Raw genomic sequence first — 23672 nt, forward strand, 5'->3', positions numbered from 1 at the left:
GGATAGAAATTTCACTGTAGCAAAAAAATTGTTCAAATGGCTCCGAGCACTATGGGACTTAACATCTGAGGTCATCAGTCCCCTAGAACTTAGAAGTACTTAAACCTAACTAACCTACGGACATCACACACATCCATGCACGAGGCAGGATTCTAACCTGCGACCGTAGCAGTCTCGCGGTTCCGGACTGAAGCGCCTAGAGCCGCTCGGCCACCGGAGCCGGCTTCACTGTAGCAGCTATGTGTTTTATATAAGAGTTCATCAGTAATGAGTCATTAATTATTATTAATAATTCTAAATTCTGTATTCGTGCGTCGTGTTGTCGACCTAACAATCTACCGCGCTGTGACGGTTCTGAAAGTAAAGAACTTCAGCCCGTACATAATCTGGTGAGTATTCTGTTTGAGAGAGATCTATAAACTACATGTAGTTAGAATTCACGATTGAAGATACTCTTTCGTGTATCGTGTTGCGAAATCAACAGTCAACGCTTCGTGAAATGGTTACGAGTACTGTCGTGAACGACATCACTAGCACGATCAGTGTGAGTCGGTGTTAATTTCAAGGAACTGTATCAGTTACCCAAACCAGAACTAATACTCGGAGAGCGATTTTCAAATGATCGAGATGTTAGTAAATAAACAGCGTAACTGATCATCACGACAAAATAGGGACCTAAATGTAGAAAAATGTAAGTTAAAGCGGATGAGTAGGAAAAACAAACCCGTATTGTTCGGTTACAACATTAGTCGTGTCCTGCTTGAGACAGTCACGTAGTTTAAATGTCTGGGCGTAAAAAAAAATAAAAAAAAAGTTGAAATGGCTCTGAGCACTATGGGACTTAACATCTGAGGTAATCAGTCCCATAGATTTAGAACTACTTAAACCTAACTAACCTAAGGACATCACACACATCCATGCCCGAGGCAGGATTCGAACCTGCGGCCGTAGCAGTCTCGCGGTTCCGGATTGAAGCGCCTAGAACGCTCGGCCACAGCGGCCGGCTGGGCGTAACACCGAGAGAGACGGTGCATTGGTTACCTTACTGGGGAGAACCACAGTTCAAACCCGCGTTCGGCCATCCAGATTTAGGTTTTCCGTCATTTCTCTAAATCTCTCCTGACATATGCCTGGACGGTTCCTTTGAAAGAACACGGCTGACTTCCTTCCCCATCCTTGACACAGTCGGAGCTTGTGCTCCGTCTCTAATGATCTCGACTTCGACGAGACGTTAAACCCAACATTCCTTTCTTCCTTCCCTTTGAGCGTAACGTTGCAAAGCGTTATGAAAAGGAACGACTATGTAAGGTTTGTGTTAGGGAAGGCGAAACGTCGACTTCGGTTCATTGGAAAAACTTTGGAAAGTGTGGTGGTGGTGGTGGTAGTTAGTGTTTAACGTCCCGTCGACAACGAGGTCATTAGAGACGGAGCGCAAGCTCGGGGTAGGGAAGGATTGGGAAGGAAATCGGCCGTGCCCTTTCAAAGGAACCATCCCGGCATTTGCCTGAAACGATTTAGGGAAATCACGGAAAACCTAAATCAGGATGGCCGGAGACGGGATTGAACCGTCGTCCTCCCGAATGCGAGTCCAGTGTGCTAACCACTGCGCCACCTCGCTCGGTTTGGAAAGTGTGATTCATCTATTATGGAGATCACATATAGGACGCTAGTGTGATCTATTCTTGATAACTGCTCGATTGTTGGGATCCTTACCAGGCTGGATTAAAGGAAGGCATCGAAGCAATTGAGAGGCGGACTGCTAGATTTTTTACCAGTTAGTTCGAACAGCACGCATGTGTCACGGAGGTGCTTCGGGAACTCAAATGGGAATCACTGGAAGAAAGATGACAGTTCTTTTCGAGGTAAACTATTGACAAAATTTAGAAACCGGCATTTGAAGCTGACTGCAGAACGATCCTAGTGCCTCGAACATACATTTCGCGCAAGTTACGAGTAATTATGGCTAATACACATGAACATAGACGTTTTTCCCTCGCTCTGTTTGCGAGAGGAACAGGAAAGGAAATGACTAGCAGTGGTACAGAGTGTCCTCCGCCACGCACCGTACAGTGTCTTGCGGAGTATGTGCGTAGATGCGTATGTCGACAATAGGGTGCAGACCACTGTGGCTGAATTTATTAATTACACGTTGCGATTATTACATTATTACAGAAGTTTGTGAACGGTGAAGTACACGCTTATGTTATTCCTGCTAGCATATATACTTGGGTCTTTACCAGATACTTGTGATCCCATTGTGTGTGTGCTTCCTCACTCAGAAATTAATTAAACAGTTACAGAACTTGATATATAGTTTGTGGTTGCAGCAAGCAGAAGAAACGCACTAAGGGGAAGAGCAGGCACATGTGATCTAGGGACACGGTCGTTAAATATTCCGAACCATGTACTTGTAAATATAAGTAGCTGAGTGGTTTTGCTTTTTTGAAGGACAAAAATGGTTCAAATGGCTTTGAGTACTATGGGACTTAACTGTTGTGGTCATCAGTCCACTAGAACTTAGAACTACTTAAACCTAACTAACCTAAGGACATCACACACATCCCCGCCCGAGGCAGGATTCGAACCTGCGACCGCAGCGGTCGCGCGGTTCCAGATCAAAGCGCCTAGAACCGCTCGGCTACACCGGCCGGTTAGAATTCTGTCATGAAACATTTTTGGACCAGTGAAGGATGGAGACGACTGGGGAAAAGGGAAAACCGTGACCTGCAGGAGTTATACAAATTGCTGGACATTGTGTCCGTGATTAGAAGAGAGGAGACAGAAGTGGTATGGACACGTAATGCGTCGAGAAGGCCAGATCACTAGACAAGTGGTGTAACAAGGCATATGAGGTAAAAGTCAAAGGGAAGACCAGGGAGGAGATGGATCTGATGGATCAGAGAGGATACGAGTAATATGGGACTATTGGTGAAGAATACGTAGACCGAAAATGATGGAGGAGGCTGATCGTGGTTTGTGTGGACAATCTCGTAAGTGGTAGGTAAGTAAGTAAGTGGGCTTGGTCGTTCATTCCTTTATACTAGCTCGACGTTTTCATTTCACAACTCTTTTGAATGTGCAGGCATCTGGTGACCAAAACGTAACTCAAGATGACGGCTGCGTTGTGTGTGTTATATTTCTATGCTCTCAGTTTAAATTGTGCACACTGAAGCTACAACCGCATAAAATTTCCACATCCTTTACTGCTTTAAACAAGGTGTCTGCCACAAGACATCCTAACTGAACTCTCTTAGCTCCTACAGACTCAACACCAGTGGTCGTCAAACTGCGGCCCACGGCTCGCAGTCGTATTTTATGTTAAAATGTATCTATCAATCAACAGCCGAATCCAAAAATGTCAACGTCAAGAGCTTGATAAAACTGTAGTTCTCCTGTTCAATAATAAACAAAAATGCTTACAGTGACAGTAACATTTTAAGGCGTGCTTAAATCTAGTTGACGTGGGTGAATTCGATTGCGAGATAAAGGGACGTCCATTAATTACGTGATCTTAAAATGGGGGGGGGGGGGTCTGTAGAATCTCACCAAATCTTATTTAAGGGGGAGGTTGGGAATGAAAATCTCACGTCAGCTTTTTAATTAAGAGGATAGACATTATTTCAACGGTTAACATTTTGTTTTATGCAGTCAATTCCAGCCATAGACAACATTACCGAGAATCTCACCAAATCTCATTTAAGGGGGAGGTTGGGAATGAAAATCTCACGCCAGCTTTTTAATTAAGAGGATAGACATTATTTCAACGGATAACATTTTGTTTTATGTAGTCATTTCCAGCCATAGACAACATTACCGAGCGAGGTGGCGCAGTGGTTAGCACAATGTACTCGCACTTTCGAGGACGACGGTTCAAACCCGCGTCCAGACATCCTGATTTAGATTTTCCGTGATTTTCCTAATCTGCTTTAGGCAAATGCCGAGGTGGTTCCTCTGAAAGGTCACGGCCGACTTCCTTCCCCATCCTTCCTTTACCGATGATGTCGCTGTTTGGTCCGCTTCCCCAGATAAACCAACCAACCAATTATAGACGGTATTACAGTGTCCACGAATCGTTATGGCCTCTCTGATCTGAACTGAATGTCTTACACATGTTTTGAAAGAAATTCCGCACAAGTGTTAGATTTCATTTAGGAAGTTTTCTGCCGCGCATGTTGAAATCACTGCATGTTAGCGAGTCAGTCAGTCGTGGTATTCTGCAACGAATATAGAGCTGATGTTATTGTGTTCAACACGAATTTGTACCAACATCTTTACAATGCGTATGTTAAGCGGCATGCTGACAAGTTGAAACACACATGCCAGCAAGAAGGATAGGAACACAGCAATCTGTGGAGCGAATTCCAAAAGTTTTCAGAATGTTTTAAGTCTGAAGTCGGATAACAAACGAAAAAGAAATTCTTTAATTTACAATGAAGAAATTTCAGATTTTTTCCTTTACTTTTACCGTGAAATCCTGCTTATTGCTATGTTCCTATATTCCTTAATTACCTTAAATTTTTTTGACTTTGAAGTAAAATCTTCCTAAAAATTGTAGAGCCTGCTTTGTACCTGCTAATCCCCATTTATTTCGGAATCAAGGTACAACCAATTTCGCGATAATGAATCGCATCTTGAGTTTGATTTGGCTGGATTACAATACGATCTCCACATGTTCTATAGGGCACAAATCGTGGCATCATGAAATGCGATGGTTGTTGAAAGATCCATCAATAATCTTAAATAATCAGGGGTCCTCGCTGAGGGACATACTAATTTGCACTGGTGCTGAATTCCTGATAATACTTAGAAAAACAGCTTTCTCTGCTGCGATGAGGAAATGATGACAAAGTGTGCAGACGCGGCCACTAGTAGGTCATAGTTTTCCGTTAACTTTTTTAAAGACTTTTTAACTATGCACAGATTACGCTGCGATTGCTCACATAGAAAACTTCCTTAATCAACCTACAGTCGCTGTGCACTTCGGTTCCTTGTGGAACCAAAATTGGGCAGGAAGTTAAGCGTTTGTGGAAGGAAGCTAAGCTGAAGTTCACCGACAAGAGTTCTCGTAGTGATCGTGTTAATTAAGAGACTGAAAAGCTACATAATCATACGGGTCAACGGAAGGTGCAAACAATGTTGTCTTTCATCTGTAAAGCAAGTGAAGGTTACCGGTACTTAGGATTGGTGTGTTTAACAAATATTTTTGATTACTTTTTAAAAACAATTTGTAAACGAAACATGATTTTATTGAAGTGTTTTAATCAATGTTTAAAACAAATTTAAAAAATTTTATTTGTACTTATTTTTGCCCGGCGACGTGAGGAGGGATGCGTGAGGGTCCAACCACATCTCACCAAATCTCATCAATTGGGGGGGGGGGGGGAGGCTAAGAAAAGCTCTAACGTAATTAATGGTGGCCGTTTGCCTCTGAGGCAGAGTGATGATTGAGGGGCCACTGCGAGGTTAGAGGATTTGAGAGTGAGGAATGTTGTTCGTCTTAGCGTACTGACAACTTATGGATGGCCGCACAGAAGCCATCCACCTGAATGCTATTGAAATGTTCTGAAAAAAAAAAAAATATTGTTAGACACTTCAGACCATCGCACCACCCTTCAGTCCGACGTGATGCCGGATTATATAGGCCTACTAACAAGGGGAGCCCACGACGCTGAAATCACGGATTTACTTCAAACTTCGTACACTTCTGATAGGCCATTAAAACAACATAATGTGCAAGTAGTAAAGTTCACTAATCTGGCAATTCCGAGAAAATCTGCAGAGAAGTTTTACACGTCTGTTAGAGGCTTGTGTAACTGTACGTAGGTGCCGGACTTCATGGTGGTCAAGTGATTTAGCGTTTGAGCTTCGTAATACGAACGTGTATGACGTGGCGTCTCGCCTCCCGTTGAAACTATTTTTTTCATCACAAGTCATGTTATTTAATTTATGGCATTTGTGAAGTAATATAATAAAAAACACGCGTATTTGCATGAAGTTTCAGTTTGTTTTCCATGTCTGTATGACAAATATCATCCTGCAACGTGTGATGTCAAGAGCACATCCGACGAGTAATTGTTTGTTACTCTTGTAGTCTGGCACATTGTGCCTTACTATATTACTGATTATGAATAACGTCATTCGCACCATTATTTGTCGAGGTTCGACTTGGGCTTTCCAAGCCTGTTCCTAATCCTTCAGAATTTAGTTACAAATACTAAATAGTCAACATGTGGAATTCACTACAACTTCATGAAAATGCACGTGGATGTTTATTCATTATATTATCTTTCGAATACCACATAAATTAAATAATGTGACAAATGATAAAAAAACTAAAGATTAAAAAATGAGTGTTGGCGGTATTCGAACTATCGTCTCGTCTCTTGTCTATCCTGTGCGCACCTACGCTAACAACTTGACGACAATGACTTCTTACCGCCTGCCCCTTCTCTGGCGATTTTCTCGGAATTGCCAGAGTAGTGCACTTTACTACTTGCACATTGTGGTGTTTTAATGGCCTACTAAAGTTGTCAAAGTTTGAAGTAAATCTGTGATCCCTACGTCGTGGCCTTCCCATGTAAGAATATAGCGTTCACTTCTTTAGAGTCTCACGTATACCGACTACTACAGCAGTTGTAATTTAAGTGACACACGATTTCTTGTCAACTGGCAAACTATTACTTACACCGTCCGGTTCAAAAGTTCCGAGACAGATTACATTCCTTGCTTGTAAGCGACGTCAACACAGTTATTGTGGTGGCTAGTTGGACTAACAATTGTTAACAGATGTACATTCGACCAATTAGTTGTGAGCAGGCAGTGTTAAGTGGAGGGTGTGCGCTAGAGTGTTGTATCACAAATCACAATCGAACAGCATCTCTAAATCAAGTATTCAAGACATTCTCCAGAATATTTGAAGCATAAAAAAGTGTGTGCAAAGTTTGTCCTGCACACCTTAACTCCCGAACAGAAATAAAGTCAGGTAGATGCGTGCGGTTTCTTGATTGAAATGGAAAATGCGGACCATTCTTTTGTGGGAAAATCATCGCGGATGAAGAGGCTTGGTGTTGTCAGTACGAACCTACCGGAAAAGAACAAAGTGCAGAAATTCACATGAAGGACCAACGCTTTGACGACAGAACCGACATTTAGGCTAATGTAACGCTTGAGTTGAGCAACACGCCAAAGAAAGATTTTTCTGACAGTTTCATGTGGTTGTGTGAACTTCTGTTCGTTGAACTCAAGTGGGGGAGGGGAGGGGAGGGGAGGGGAGGGGAGGGGAGGGGAGGGGAGGGGGAAAGACATGTAGAACACCTGAGGCGTTAAGACTACCATCTTAATTTTTTTAATCCAGTCTCAAAACTTTTTGAATTAACGAAGTATACTGAAAATTCGAGTACTTATACAGAAGTGTAACAGATCTTTTTATCACCACACAGTAATATTCAGGAATATTTGTAAACATACTGGACAAACAAATTAGTTACACCGAGGAGGCATCACCGTATAACACAGCTTCCAGTCTTGATAATGAACTCAGTTTTGGGAAGTACAGAGTAAAAGTGTCTGCAGGTATGCCATATCCTGCTGAAGCCACTCATTTATGAGTTTATCCCGTAGCCACCATATTGCGAAGATGTAGGTTGCTACGTTTGACCCAATATTCCAAATAGTCCCAGACGTTTCCTATGGGATTAATGTTGGAAGATTTAGAGGGCCGTCGAGGTACGAGAAGCCACCTAAGAGTTCATTAAACCAGGACACGGCTGTTGCTATCTTGGAAGTATCCAAACCATAACCTCGAAGATGTAGATGAAAGGGTTACATTTGGTCACTGAGAATGTTCACGGTCACCGAAAGAGTGTACTACCTAAGTCATGGTTGACACTGCTTCAACAGGTTTTATAGATTGACACTGAATGCTGTTTTATAGACTATAACTTAATATATGATATGGTAGCAGCCGAAACGACTTTATAAATAACTATATTAAGCAACTTAGAAGGTATTATTCACAAAATATCTACAACAATGGCAGAATTATTCATGAAATTAATTTATTTCATTAATGTTACCAATAAACACCCCAAAATCATCACAAAACACCTTTGGTGTGAACTACACCCTGCACACATCGTGGGTTAAGCCCGTCATTGGAGTGTCGATGAACTCGACATCTAGCATACCGCCGGCCAGTGTGGCCGTGCGGTTCTAGGCGCTTCAGCCTACGGTCGCAGGTTCGAATCCTGCCTCGGGCATGGATGTGTGTGATGTCCTTAGGTTAGTTAGGTTTAAGTAGTTCTAAGTCTAGGGGACTGATGACCTCAGATGTTAAGTCCCGTAGTGCTCAGAGCCATTTGAACCATTTTTTCTAGCATAACTCAAAAAGAGGAGAAATCGCAATTCGTTGGACCACACTACACGCCTCTCATGAGCTCTGTTTCTCTATGTGCCTCTGTGAGCAACGGGCTTTCGCAAGTTACCCGGCTACAAATGTCCATTGCGAGCAGCTCACCTCAGAATGTTCACTTGCATACTGCTTGAGACAATGCTACTCTCACTGGCATCAGAGATTTCTGTCGGGTTTGAAGCCAGCTGTCACTGACAAAGGTTGATGCTCATCTACGACTCCTTTCAGTTAGGTTCTTTTTACGACCACTCCTGTTACGATGTGTTACGTGGCTGCGACGGGTACGTCATTCCTTGTAGATACGTCAATAGTCCGAGTTGATACACTAACAAATCGTGCAACTTAGTTCTGCACGGTGCGAAGTTGTTGCAAATGCTAATTATTCCACCGAAATTATGCCTAAATTAGTTTATGTCTGTCGTGGCTATTACTTTATTTTCTACATAGTTGAGTTCTGGAACACCCTCTTAATATTACTGTGTACCAGTAGATTGTCATCTGCAACTAAATAATGTTGCTATTAGTCTTGTTGGCGAGTTAACAAATCACTAGACGGACGGTAATTCCCATAATTTAACATGAAAACATGGCTACTGATAGATCTTCAGTACTAAACAATCATCATAATATTGTTCATGTCCGTTACTTCAGCAGCTGCAGTTCAAAAATGGCTCTGAGCATTATGGGACTTAACATCTATGGTCATCAGTCCCCTAGTACTTAAACCTAACTAACCTAAGGACAGCACACAACACCCAGTCATCACGAGGCAGAGAAAATCCCTGACTCCGCCGGGAATCGGACCCGGGAACCCGGGCGTGGGAAGTGAGAACGCTACCGCACGACCACGAGCTGCGGACAGCAGCTGCAGTGTTTATCCTTTCAACAAAGATAAAAATAAACTGTGAGCTGCACGAACATTTTCTTAGATTTACTTTACCAGTTTCAACTTCAACCGTAGTGAAATTTGCGATGCAGTAGGGTATAAAACAGGACATTGTGTACTTGATTTGGTGTGTGCACCGTTGGAGATCTAGAATTGTGATTAACTAATTCATAAGCTTCAAACTGCTATTCATTTGAATAAATTTGGAGTAATACGATTTACGATGGTTTAGTAACAATGTAACATTTTCTCCGCATTACTGTTCTAGGGTTTAACTGTCTTATTCAGAAGTATGAAATAGGCTCAAATTATAGCCGGCATCAAATTAGGATGAGACGTTGGTGTCCCAAATTGAACCAGCAAGAAATACACGTATAAAAGAGTATATACAAAGACTGACAATCTACATAATGATGACTTGAAGAGCATTTATCATATTTACACACAAAATAGGGGCGCTAGTGTTCATAAAACCTTAATGAAATTACGACAGTGGGAGCGCTAGTATCCACTGAACCTTGTAAAACCACATAAGATATTTAACATAAACATAAAAAAGGCAATTAAACCTTAGATGAAATTTTAAACAAACAAAAAAGTATGAAAAATGTCTTTACATGCAAAGATAGCCAAACAAGGCAGGTAATAAGTTATGTTTTGTCGTCAGCTGATGGTGGCGCCAGGGGCTTATGGAGAGGCGAAGATCTGTCAGCTACTCAGTATCTTGTAGACAAGGCCGACAGGTGAATGCGATTCTTCAGAAAACGGAAGTAAGTGGGCTGCACTCGGCCTACTGTGCCAGGGAGTTGAGCTGCCGACACGGAAGCGTGCGAAAGGCCCCATCCCGTGTTTACAAATCCACTTTGTCTGCAGAACCCGTTCCTCTAACCCATATGTAGGGTGACAGTTATTGAACTATATGGAAAAAAAACTACGGCGTGCGCACACTTCATTCAGCATGCAAACGTCACTAAAGATATTCGGATTTAGATTATGACATGTTCGATATGCCTGCCATCATTGACTATGATGTGGCGAAATTCTGCATGACCCGCTGAAGTGTCGGAACATCGATGGCGTCGATGGCCTCAGCAATGGTTCTGAGATTATTGTTGTATTTAATACAGCCCCAGAAAGAGGAGTCGCATGTGTTCAGATCCGGAGAATATGGCGGCCAATCAAGGCCCATGCCAGTGGCCTCTGAGTACCCCAGAGCCAGAATGCGGTCCTCATAGTGCTTTTGCAGCACATCAAATACTCTCCTGATTCAGTGGGGTCGAACTACGTCTTGCATGAATCATATCTTGTCGAAATCAGGGTCTCTTCGGATAATGGGGATGAAATCATCTTCCAAAATCTACACGTACCGTTCGGTAGTCACTGTGCCATCAAGGAATACGGCACCGATTTTCCGTGAATGGACATTGCACCGCACACAGTCACCCGTTGAGGGTGAAGATTCGATGGGGTCGAGCTCCGTCATTCATGAACCATATCTTGTCAAAATCAAGGTCTCTTCGGATAATGGGGATGAAATCATCTTCCAAAATCTTTATGTACCGTTCCGTAGTCACCGTGTCATCAAGGAATATGGCACCGATTTTTCCGTGAATGGACATTGCACCGCACACAGTCACCCGTTGAGGGTGAAGAGACTTCTCGATCGCGAAATGCGGATTTTCAATCCCCAAAACGCACCAATTCTGCTTATTGACGAGTCCATCCAAATGAAAGTGGGCTTCATTGCGCATACGCATGCTAATTCCTCTCATGCCCCGCGACCAACCGTGCAGTTTGAACCTTCTAACGCAAACCGTTCAGAACTTACGACGATTTTATTTCATATACTTCAATAACTGTCACCCTGTAAATGATGACTAAAGCCTACTACTTGCAGTTCACTTAAATTTGGAAATTTGGCACTTGTGGAAGAGTCTTATGGGACCAAACTGCTAAGGTCATCGGTTCCTAAGCTTACACACTACTTAATCTAACTTAAACTAACTTACGCTACGGACAACACACACGCCCATGCCCGAGGGAGGATACGAACCTCCTACGGGGGAATCCGCACGGACCGGGACATGGCGGCCTAGACCGCGCGGCTACCCTGCAATTCACTTACTTGGGTTTTCTGCGGACTAGCATCCAGCACCCAGCCTCATCTACAAGGTACTGAAAGGTTCAACGAATCGTCGTTTCTCCATTGGACTTTGGCGCCACTATCAGCTGACAATAAAGTAGAACTTTTTACCCGCTTTTATTTAGCACGATTTTCATGTACTGATATTTTTGTACTTGTTTGTTTAACACATGATACTAGGTTTAAGTGCCTGTTTATGTGCTTAGCTTAAACATTTGGTTTGGTTTTGTAAGTTTCAATGGACACTAGCACTTCCACTGTGCATACTTTTATTAAGGTTCTATGAACACCAGCGTTCCTACTTTATGTACAAGCATGGTAAATTCTCTTCAAGTAATTCATATGCCACTTGATATTCTACGCATATGTTGTGTATGATTTGGGATTTGACAGTCTATTGCTTGCTACTCATCGCTTGTATTCTCTTGCGATGTGACTCTATTTATTAATTCCGTAACAAAGTTACGTTGTGGTTCTCATGTGTAACCGTTTCACATTTATTTTAACACAGCTGTTATACTTCACTATTGTTCAATTTTAGCCCGCCTGGTTAGCCGAACGGTCTACAGCACGGCTTTCCGGAGTGGGAAGGAGCGCCTGCTCCCCGGCACGAATCCGCCCGGCGGACTTGTGTCGAGGTCCGGTGAGCCGGCCAGTCTGTGGATGGTTCTTAGGCGGTTTTCCGTCTGCCTCGGCGAATGCGGGCTGGTTCCCCTTATTTCGCCTCAGCTACACTGGACCTTGCCGTTGGTGGGGAGGCTTGCGTGCCTCAGCGATACAGATAGCCGTACCGTAGGTGCAACCACAACGGAGGGGTATCTGTTGAGAGGCCAGACAAATGTATGGTTCCTGAAGAGGGGCAGCAGCCTTTTCAGTAGTTGCAAGGGCAACAGTCTGGATGATTGACTGATCTGGCCTTGTAACACTAACCAAAACGGCCTTGCTGTGCTGGTACTGCGAACAGCTGAAAGCAAGGGGAAACTACAGCCGTAATTTTTCCCGAGGACATGCAGCTTTATTGTATGGTTAAATGATGATGGCGTCCTCTTGGGTAAAATATTCCGGAGGTAAAATAGTCCCCCATTCGGATCTCCGGGCGGGGACTAATTCTGTCAGAGACAGCAACGGACTTGAGAGAGCAGTTGAACGGAATGGATAGTGTCTTGAAAGGAGGATATAAGATGAACATCAACAAAAGCAAAACGAGGATAATGGAATGTAGTCGAATTAAGTCGGGTGATGCTCAGGGAATTAGATTAAGAAGTGAAACACTTAAAGTAGTAAATGAGTTTTGCTATTTGGGGAGCAAAATAACTGATGATGGTCGAAGTAGAGAGGATATAAAATGTAGACTGGCAATGGCAAGGAAGGCGTTTCTGAAGAAGAGAAATTTGTTAACATCGAGTATAGATTTAAGTGTCAGGAAGTCGTTTCTGAAAGTATTTGTATGGAGTGTAGCCATGTATAGAAGTGAAACGTGGACAATAAATAGTGTAGACAAGAAGAGAATAGAAGCTTTTGAGATGTGGTGCTACAGAAGAATGCTGAAGATTAGATGGGTTGATCACATAACTAATAAGGAGGTGTTGAATAGGATTGGGGAGAAGAGAAGTTTGTGGCACAACTTGACTAGAAGAAGGGATCGGTTGGTAGGACATGTTCTGAGGCATCAAGGGATCACCAATTTAGTATTGGAGGGCAGCGTGGAGGGTAAAAATCTTAGAGGGAGACCAAGAAATGGATACATTAAGCAGATTCAGAAGGATGTAGGTTGCAGTAGTTACTGGGAGATGAAGAAGCTTGCACAGGATAGAGTAGCATGGAGAGCTGCATCAAACCAGTCTCAGGACTGAAGACCACAATAACAACAACACTATGTTGGCGATTGCTGTGCAAACAAGTTCCCCACGTACGCGTACACCACCATTACTCTACCACGCAAACATAGAGGTTACACTCGTCTGGTGTGAGACGTTCCCTGGGCCGGTGGGGTGGGGGGTGGGGGTTGTGGACCACTGCGGCTGCTGTGGGGACGGAGCCTCTCTGTCATTTCTAGGTCCCCAGTTAATATACAATACAATACATACAGTTGTTCAATTTTTGTTCTGTATTCTTTACATGTGTATTTCTTGCCGATTGTTTTTAGGACACTGTGGCCTAATGCTTATTTGAAGTAGGCCTACCTGTGACCTGAGGCTATTTCAAACTCCTGGAGACGACAGTTTAAACCGTTGACACCGGTAACGTGAATAATAAAACTTTTGTGCAGGGAATGACAATTTTTTTTATCTTTGTTGAAAGTAAAACATTGGTTAAATTCACGGTGTAGCTACTGGCACATCCAAAAACGGTAGCTCCTTTCCAACATTTTATCACATCTCCATGTTGAATCGATAAACAGATTAGATTCAACGGACTGGTGCATACAGAACATTTCACTGCTTTAACTTTCGGCAGTGGCGGGAGATCATGTGACTGCTTGGCACCAGTACACCACAGTACAGATCTCCAAAGCGACCACCTTCTCTTTTATCTGGATGACATGTATTGTCGGCATGCTTGCAGGTGAAGCTGTGGACGACCTTCAGCGACCCGTGTACTTTCGCGGGCGGCTACCAGGGCGCTGACGCAAGGGCGCTGGCGCCGCGCGTCGACCTGCCGGGCGTCGCAGACTACCTGCTGGCGCGCACCGTGCTCATCGCGCATGCGCGAGCCTTCCGCCTCTACAGCCACCGCTTCCGCCACGTCCAGAAAGGTAACCGCAAGCGCATCTCTCTGTAATTCTCTGGCGCTCGGACAGCCCCACATATCGTTTACACCTTCAGTTCAGAGTCCCATTATGAAGCGTGTTTCTCGTCAAATATCACGTTTTTAAGGGTTATGATTAAGATGTGTGAGCTGTTGCGTTAATCTGGTTAGTTTACTTCAGTGTAAACACGTAGGCAAAATTACCATCAAAGGTCCCGCAGATGCTGCAAAATTTAACGCAAATTACACTACTGGCCATTAAAATTGCCACACCAAGAAGAAATGCAGATGATAAACGGGTATTCATTGGACAAATATATTATACTAGAACTGACATGTGATTACATTTTCACTCAATTTGGGTGCATAGATCATGAGCAGTCAGTACCCGGAACAACCACCTCAGGCCGTAATAACGGCCTTGATACGCCTGGGCATTGAGTTAAACAGAGCTTGGATGGTGTGTACAGGTACAGCTGCCCATGCAGCTTCAACACGATATCACAGTACATCAAGAGTAGTGACTGGCGTATTGTGACGAGCCAGTTGCTAGGCCACCATTGACCAGACGTTTTCAATTGGTGAGAGATCTGGAGAATGTACTGGCCAGGGCAGCAGTCGAACATTTTGTGTATCCAAAAAGGCCCGTACAGGATCTGCAACATGCGGTCGTGCATTATCCTGCTGAAATGTAGGGTTTAGCACGGATCGAATGAAGGGTAGAGCCACGGGTCGTAACACATCTGAAATTTAGCGTCCACTGAACAAAGTGCCGTCAATGCGAACAAGAGGTGACCAAGATGTGTAACCAATGGCGCGACTGCTACGGTCGCAGGTTCGAATCCTGCCTCGGGCATGGATGTGTGTGATGTCCTTAGGTTAGTTAGGTTTAAGTAGTTCTAAGTTCTAGGGGACTGATGACCACAGAAGTTAAGTCCCATAGTGCTCAGAGCCATTTGAACCATTTTTTTGTAACCAATGGCACCTCCATACCATCACGCCGGGCGATACGCCAGTATAGCGATGACGAATACACGCTTCCAATGTGCGTACACCGCGATGTCGCCAAACACGGATGCGACCATCATGATGCTGTAAACAGAACGTGGATTTATCCGAAAAAATAAGGTTTTGCCATTCGTTCACCCAGGTTCGTCGTTAAGTACACTATCGCAGACGCTCATATCTGTGATGCAGCGTCAAGAGTAACCGCAGTCGTGGTCGCCGAGCTGATAGTCCATACTGCTGGAAACTCCGTCGAACTGTTCGTGCAGATGGTTGTTGTCTCGCAAACGTCCCCATCTTTTGACTCAGAGATCGAGACGCGGCTGTACGTTCCGTTACAGCCATGCGGATAAGATTCCTGTCATCTCGACTGCTAGTGATACGAGCCCGTTGGGATCCAGCACGGCGTTCCGTATTACCCTCCTGAAACTACCGATTCCATGTTCTGCTAACAGTCATTGTATCTTGACCAACGCGAGCAGCAATGTCGCGATACGATAAACCGCAATCGCGATAAGCTACAACCCGACCTTTATCAAAGTCGGAAACGTGATGGTACGCATGTCTCCTCCTTACACGAGGCATCACAACAACGTTTCACCGGGCAACGCCGATCAACTGCTGTTTGTGTATGAGAAATCGGTTGGAAACTTTCCTCATGTCAGCGCGTTGTAGGTGTCGCCACTGGCGCCGACCTTGTGTGAATGCTCTGAAAAGCTAATCATTTGCATATCACAGCATCTTCTTCCTGTCTGTTAAATTTCGCGTCTGTAGCACGTCATCTTCGTTGTGTAGCATTTTTAATGGCCAGTAGTGTAGAAAGAAACCTTCAGTGAGTAAGCTTCTTGTAAAATAAATTAGTAAAGCGAAGTTTATACAAGGTATTTCACAGTTAATTTTACACACTTCTAGAGATTATAGAGGATTCTTAGTAGATCAAGTGTTACGTAGGAACCCATGTTCGGAAACGCCATTTAACAACGCTACAGAGCGTTAAAGTTACATGCTTCGGCGCCTGTAAATGTATCCATGTGCAGGGTGATTCTGTGATGATGTTACGAACTTTATAGGATGATGGAGAAGGATAAATGAATCAATTTGAGGTAAGGGTCCCTGCACCAGTAACCAACAAGTCGAGAGTTACAAGTGAAAACTGTTCTGATAACCTCTGGCAGTGGAATACATGTATTGGTACTGTTGCTGCTAAGACTGTAGGGTAAGCAACTTTCAGAGGTGGTAGTATGGACTAAAACAAGGAAACGGTGTCCGGTAAACAGGGGGTCTAGAATGCATATCTGAAGAGCTATGACCACTTGTCCATCTTCGCTACTGTGAAAAACATCTCGTACATTGAACAAGAGCTCATAGCTCGTAAGGCATCTGTGTTCAAATTCCAGCTGATATTCAGTTTTCATCTTGCAATTAATGTTTAATTCTTAACTAGAATTGAAAAAAAGATATAGTGTTAAAATTACTGTATTCTTATCAAATGTAACAGTTTCATAAGTCGTGGAAAGTACTTGTTCATAATCATGGAAATTAGGACAGTCTGCATTGTTACCAAATTTGTGCAAGATTGCAGCTCTCCACCTTGTCTTCTACATGGGAGCAGATGTGGGAATATCACACTGATGCCATCAACACTCCCACATCTCCCCCTCCCACACTTCCCCTCCCCCCCCCTTCCCTTTGCCCCTCGCATGCTTCTCCCCTCCCCAACTTGTGAATCGGTGGAAAAAAGACTGAGCCTGTGCTGAGCTTCTGGAGAGCAAGGACGTAAGATAATGTCTTGGGAATTATATTCATTTATTTATATGTGTATCATTCTGCTGGAAGAATTTCCTAAATTTTGGCAGGGAAACCGAACTGATAAATTCTAATAAATACAACTGCATAAAATTGGCAGTACGATGGAAAAAAAAACTCTCGTGAAAAAACGGATCTTGTGACACGAAATGGATTATAACTTCGAGCAATATATTGTTTATTTATTTAAACATTAATTAAATTTCTAGGAAATATGTTCAGTTGATGAGGTGTTGGTGTTGGACACAGAGGAGTTCATTAAGAGTGTTACCTGTAAACATACAGCTTAGGATTGCGTCCATATCCTCCTACACGAGGGATGGAAGGGGATGGTAATGGATGAGCAAATAATAAGCATCTAGCTGGATGGATTGAGTATGAATTTTGGAAATGGTAGAGACAACTGCCTGTTCTGGAGCTGTTCGTGTTTTTTGAAATGGCCTGTCCATCGCAGTACAGGAGACAATTTCATCCTATTTCACTCCCCCAGACTGAATGTACCAGAGATGGTCTCCTTGGCGTAAGAGGCTCAACCGCTTGAACGGGTTTTGTTCCCGTTTCCGATGGCGTGTGTGTATATTTTCACCATGCTGTGAGCTCTAGCCTACAATGTGTTGTTGTGGTCTTCAGTCTTAAGACTGGTTTGATGCAGCTCTCCATGCTACTCTATCCTGTGCAAGCTGCTTCATCTCTCAATACGTACTGCAGCCTACATCCTTCTGAAAATGCTTAGTGTATTCATCTCTTGGTCTCCCTCTACTATTTTTACCCTCCACGCTGCCCTCCAATACTAAATTGGTGATCCCTTGAAGCCTCAGAACATGTCCTACCAACCGATCCCTTCTTCTAGTCAAGTTGTGCCACAAACTCCTCTTCTCCCCAATTCTATACAATACCTCCTCATTAGTTATGTGATCTACCCATCTAATCTTCAGCATTCTTCTGTAGCACCACATTTCGACTTCCTGACACTTAAATCTATACTCGATGTTAATAAATTTCTCTTCTTCAGAAACGCTTTCCTTGCCATTGCCAGTCTACATTTTATATCCTCTCTACTTCGACCATCATCAGTTATTTTGCTCCCCAAATAGCAAAACTCCTTTACTACTGTAAGTGTCTCATTTGCTAATCTAATTCCCTCAGCATCATCCGAGTTAACTCGACTACATTCCATTATCCTCGTTTTGCTTTTATTGATGTTCATCTTATATCCTCCTTTCAAGACACTGTCCATTCCGTTCAACTGCTCTTCCAAGTCCTTTGCTGTCTCTGATAGAATTACAATGTCTTCGGCGAACCTCAACATTTTTATTTCTTCTCCATGGATTTTAATACCTACTCCGAATTTTTCTTTTGTTTCCTTTACTGCTTGCTCAATATACAGATTGAATAACATCGGGGAGAGGCTGCAACCCTGTGTCACTTCCTTCCCAACCGCTGCTTCCCTTTCATGTTCCTCGACTCTTATAACTGCCATCTGGTTTCTGTGCAAATTGTAAATAGCCTTTCGCTCCCTGTATTTTACCCCTGCCACCTTCAGAATTTGAAAGAGAGTATTCCAGTCAACATTGTCAAAAGCTTTCTACAGTTGTTGCTGGAAGAATTGCCTTGTACCATCTAAAAGTGTATAGCTGCTGAGAAACGTGTACACAGATACATGGTAAGAAGGGATAGGACAGCAAACTATTACTGAAGTGTAGGAAGTGTAGCCTCCTTCCAACCTACCAGTCAAATAGCTGCCAAGCAATTTGTACACACACATTCTTACAAGGTAAGAAGGGACAGGACAGCAAACCATCACTGAAATGTAGGAAGGCCGATACAAGCTACCACAGAAAATTCTTCACTGCTGTAAATACACATGGAAACTGTCACGATAAAAACACCACTCATAAACAGTGGATCATACTGCAATACACAAATCGGGAATTGAAAAACGTCGTTGTAACAACTACAACAAAAAACGACCCCAAAAGAACTCGCCAGGGGAGAGTGGCAGCAGCTGCACATGTGTTCACCTCATTGTGTAGATATAGGCTAAGCAGCCTGAACCAGTCTTACCTCCCCCCACCCCCTCCCCCTCCCCCTCCTACGTCCCATCATCCTCGAGACACTTGAAACGGGTTTTTTCCCCTTTCTAATACATGGTAAGAATGGTAAGAAGAGATAGAACAGCAAAGTATTACAGAAGTGCAGGATGAATTGTCCCCTTCCCCGTAAACCAAGGCGAGCACCTCTGTTTCATTCAGTCTGGGGTAGTGGAACAAGATGAAGTTGCTGCTGCACTGTGGAGTGACTGGCCATTTCAAAAACCATGAACAGGCAGCAATCTCTATGAGCTGTGAAAAGCGTCACTAGTCCAACCTTCTACATTACCATTATTTTGCTGAAAAGTGTTTTCCGTATGCTCATCCATTATAACCTCCTTCCACTCCTCATATAGGACACTATGGACACAGTCCTCAGCTGTATGCTTACAAGTACTACACTTATTAAACTCCTCTCGCCAACTGGAAAAACATGTAGCGGGAATTTAATTAATTAATGTTTAAATAAATAATATGTTGTTGTAATTTGTCACCCATTTTGTGTATGGAATCCGTTTTTCCACGAGTGGGTTTTCCTATTGTTCCGCCAATTTTAAGAAGTTGTGTTTATTTGAATTTCAAGCAGCAGGACTGTAGCGTAATTATCAGTTCGTTTTCCCTGGCAAAATTCAGGAAATTCCTCCAGCAGGATGACTTAACTTTGTGTTCTGCCTTACGGCAGGTCTTGTCATGGGAGAAGCCTCGTCAGAGAGGTCCACGGCATGAGCGTCTAGGGAAGTGATTCCAGTGGTGGTTTCCCGTTGCCTTCCACTGATGATGAAATGATAATGAGGACAACACAACACCCAGTCCCTGAGCGGAGAAAATCTCCGACCCAGCCGGGAATCGAACCCGGACCCCTTGGCGTGACAGACTGCCGCGCTGACCACTCAGCTCTTGGGGTGGACAACAGGATAACACCCTCAAAATAAATAAATTAAATAAATGACGACAGAATCTTACATCTTTCCTCTTTAGCAGATGACCATAGACTGCTTCTTTTTCCCACCAATTCACAATTTTGGGGGGGGGGGGTAGGGGAAGTGAGGAAGTGGGAGGAGGTGGGGGACCACACAGGAAGAGCTGTCATCTTGAATAAATATGGCGACAATGTAGACTGTCCCAGCTTCTACTCTGCCCTAGTATTCACACACACCCATCGCAGTCACATACACTTAACAGATAGACTCACTTACACAGCTCCCATACTTCACGAAGCAAAGCTGCCTGTGGATGCGAAAGATAGGGAAAACCTTTCCAGTTAGGCCGCTGAAACTGCCCTTTTGGGTCCCCCAGCTATTCCTGCCGTATGAAGTACTTTACTTAACAATCCAGTAAATTCCACAACAGACGTACGACAAAAGTTTCAGAAATCCGCGAGAAAAGGGGCCAATGTGCGTGACGCAAGTGCAACACTCTGACAGGCAACTGGACCTATCCCGTGCGATATCAGGACCAACAAACCATACCACATTCACATTTTTTAAAACATGTTTAGAACTCCTGATCGTGTTTCGCCTTTGCAGCTCACCGCTATGATCTGTCTGCAGTGTATATAGAGAGAGAATTGGTATACCATTGTCGGCTGCACGACTGTGAGGGGTGAGTTCAGCTGCCTAGTTGGAAAGTGTTTTCTCCCTCCGTGTACAATGGCTCACTTTCCACGTGGCATATGAAAGATGTGTCTTAGGTATGTTTTTGGTTGTAGGTGTAAAACACAAAATAAACGGGTTACCTGTGTGAGTGTCAAGTAATGCCGAGGTATGCACATACCACTGTGGGCAACGTAGAATAGGTCTAGGACCAGGTACAGCTGTAGTTAGTCAGCAAACCTCGAGTTCTCCTGAGGCTGCCAGTAACCAGTCTAGTAATACAAGCTGGCAATTATTCGCTTGGAACTTGAATTAATCCGTTTGATTTTACATTATTTTTTATTGATTGCTGTTGTTGTTGTGGTCTTCAGTCCTGAGACTGATTTGATGCAGCTCTCCATGTTTTATTGATTATATTTTCAATATACTGTTTTATTTCTACATTAATATTAACAATGATAGCTTTAACAAAAAATGGTTCAAATGGCTCTGAGCACTATGGGACCCAACATCTGTGGTCATAAGTCCCCTAGAACTTAGAACTACTTAAACCTAACTAACGTAAGGACATCACACACATCCATACCCGAGGCAGGATTCGAACCTGCGACCGTAGCAGTCGCGCGGTTCCTGACTGAGCTTTAACATAATTTATAACTCTATAGAGTGAGTCAGGAGGAAAGGTACATGCTTTGTGGGATGATACTAGTGGTAATTCTGAACAAAACAAAAAACTCGTAATAAACATATGCCCTTTTCGTAACCGTTTCCGGATAAACCAATGAAAACAACTAGGAACAGAAAGCGTGTAGCGTCGTCCTTACAAACTGTGTCAGTACGCAAGTCACTTGCGCATGGTGCAGTTGTTTATCTCAAGTCTCAGTCCGACGGTCGTAGTTGACGGTACTACAGTGTTGTTACGAGAACAACGAATACCGTTTTGTTCAAATGGGTCAAATGGCTCTGAGCTCTATGTGACTTAACATAGTCCCCTAGACTTAGAAGTACTTAAATCTAACTAATCTAAGGACATCACACACATCCATGCCTGAGCCAGGATTCGAACCTGCGATCGTAGCAGCAGCGTGGTTCCGGACTGAAGCGCCTAGAACCGCTCGGCCACAACGGCCGGCTACCGTTTTGTGTAGTGACAATGCTACGGATCTACACATGCAGAGTATGCTGACATGGTGTTTTGTCTATGGTTTGTCCAATGGGAATTCCAGAGCTGCTTTTTGAGAATACCAACAACGATTTCCGAATCGCAGAGTGCTAGATAGTAAAGTGTTTAGTGGGGTGTTTTACGGATTGCGTGAGCGTGGTACGCTTCCCAGCGTAAATGTTGTCTCTGAACGTCCCACACAACAAACTCTTAATGAAGTTGAGAACATTGTTCAAGTAGTGGAACGCAAGGGTTTACTACTAGCTCTAGAAGAATTGCTGCCCAACTTGGTATTCGACAAACACGAGTGATACGTACAGTACACGAGCACGGTCTGTATCCGTTTCATCGGCAGTGTGTACAACATCTGCAAGAAGGAGATTCTGCTGCCCGGCAAGTATTCTGTCAATGGATCACTGCCAATGAGCGATTAATTCCACGTATTCTGTTCACTGAAGGGTCAACATTTACCCGCAACGGAATCAACACCACGCGCAACTCATGTATGGGCAATTGAAAATGTCCACGCTACTGTGGAAACGAGTTTTCAGCGACGTTTCTCAGTCAACGCGTGGTGCGGTATTATTGATGACCAACTCATCGGTCCAGTTGTTTTAGGTAACCGTCTTACTGGGACACGGTATCTTGAGTTTCTTCTCAAACTCTGTTACTAGAATGCGTGGAGGATATCCCTTTGGCAAAATGGCTCTGAGCACTATGGGACTCAACTGCTGAGGTCATTAGTCCCCTAGAACTTAGAACTAGTTAAACCTAACTAACCTAAGGACATCACAAACATCCATGCCCGAGGCAGGATTCGAACCTGCGACCGTAGCGGTCTTGCGGCTCCAGACTGCAGCGCCTTTAACCGCACGGCCACTTCGGCCGGCTATATCCCTTTGGCAACACGAGCTCGTATGTACTTTCAGCATGACGGAGCTCCTGCACATTCCGTACGGCCAGTGACACAGTATCTCAACACAACGTATCCTGGTCGTTGGATCGGACGCCGTGGAGTAAATGCTTGGCCACCGAGGTCACCCAACCTTACCACATTATTGTTTCTGGGGGCTGCTGAAGAGCGACGACTACAAGCACAGAGTGGAAACAAGAGAGGAACTTCTCGCTCGTATTTTACATGCTTGTGCCCAGGTAAAGGAATGCAAAACTGAGCTCCGACCGACGGAACAACACCTGTCTACAAGAGCAGAAACATGCATTGAAGTTGACTGTGGACTGTTTGAACATCTGTGAGGAAACGTACAGAGTTAAACATACAGTAATATAACAGTATCTTTATTTACGGTCACCTGCACCTTTCCCGTTCCTAGCTGTTTTCATTAGTTTACCCAGAGACGGTTAAGATACGGTCATATGTTTATTAGAAGTTTGTGTGTGTGTGTGTGCAATCTTATGGGACTTAACTGCTAAGGTCATCAGTCCCTAAGCTTACACACTATTTAACCTAAATTATCCTAACGATAAACACACACACCCATGCCCGAGGGAGGATTCGAACCTCCGCCGGGACCAGCCGCACAGTCTATGACTGTAGCGCCTTAGATCGCTCGGCCAATCCCACGCGGCTGTGAAATCATATGGGACTTAACTGTTAAGGTCATCAGTCCCTAAGCTATCCTAAGCACAAACACACACACCCATGCCCGAGGGAGTACTCGATCCTCCGCCGGGAGGAGGTTTTTTGTTCAGAATCACCAGTAGTATTACCCGTCAAAGCATGTACCTTTCCTCCTGACTCACCCTGTATAATGTAAAACATTGTACGCCAGCATGAGTATTGAATATGTATGTCCTGTTTAGAGTTTCCCA

At 43.8% G+C, this 23672-nt stretch overlaps 1 protein-coding gene across 1 annotated transcript in view; it reads left to right on the forward strand.

Moving 5' to 3' along the window:
* Nucleotides 1-23672, forward strand: part of LOC126199112 (myrosinase 1-like) — a 225047-nt gene that overhangs the window by 146880 nt on the left and 54495 nt on the right. Inside the window, exon 6 of the mRNA XM_049935868.1 lies at nt 14005-14194. Within this exon, the coding sequence (XP_049791825.1) occupies nt 14005-14194 (190 nt within the window). The remainder of the gene's footprint in view (nt 1-14004; nt 14195-23672) is intronic.

This window comes from Schistocerca nitens, chromosome 8, assembly GCF_023898315.1.
Source record: "Schistocerca nitens isolate TAMUIC-IGC-003100 chromosome 8, iqSchNite1.1, whole genome shotgun sequence".
Lineage (NCBI taxonomy): Eukaryota > Metazoa > Arthropoda > Insecta > Orthoptera > Acrididae > Schistocerca > Schistocerca nitens.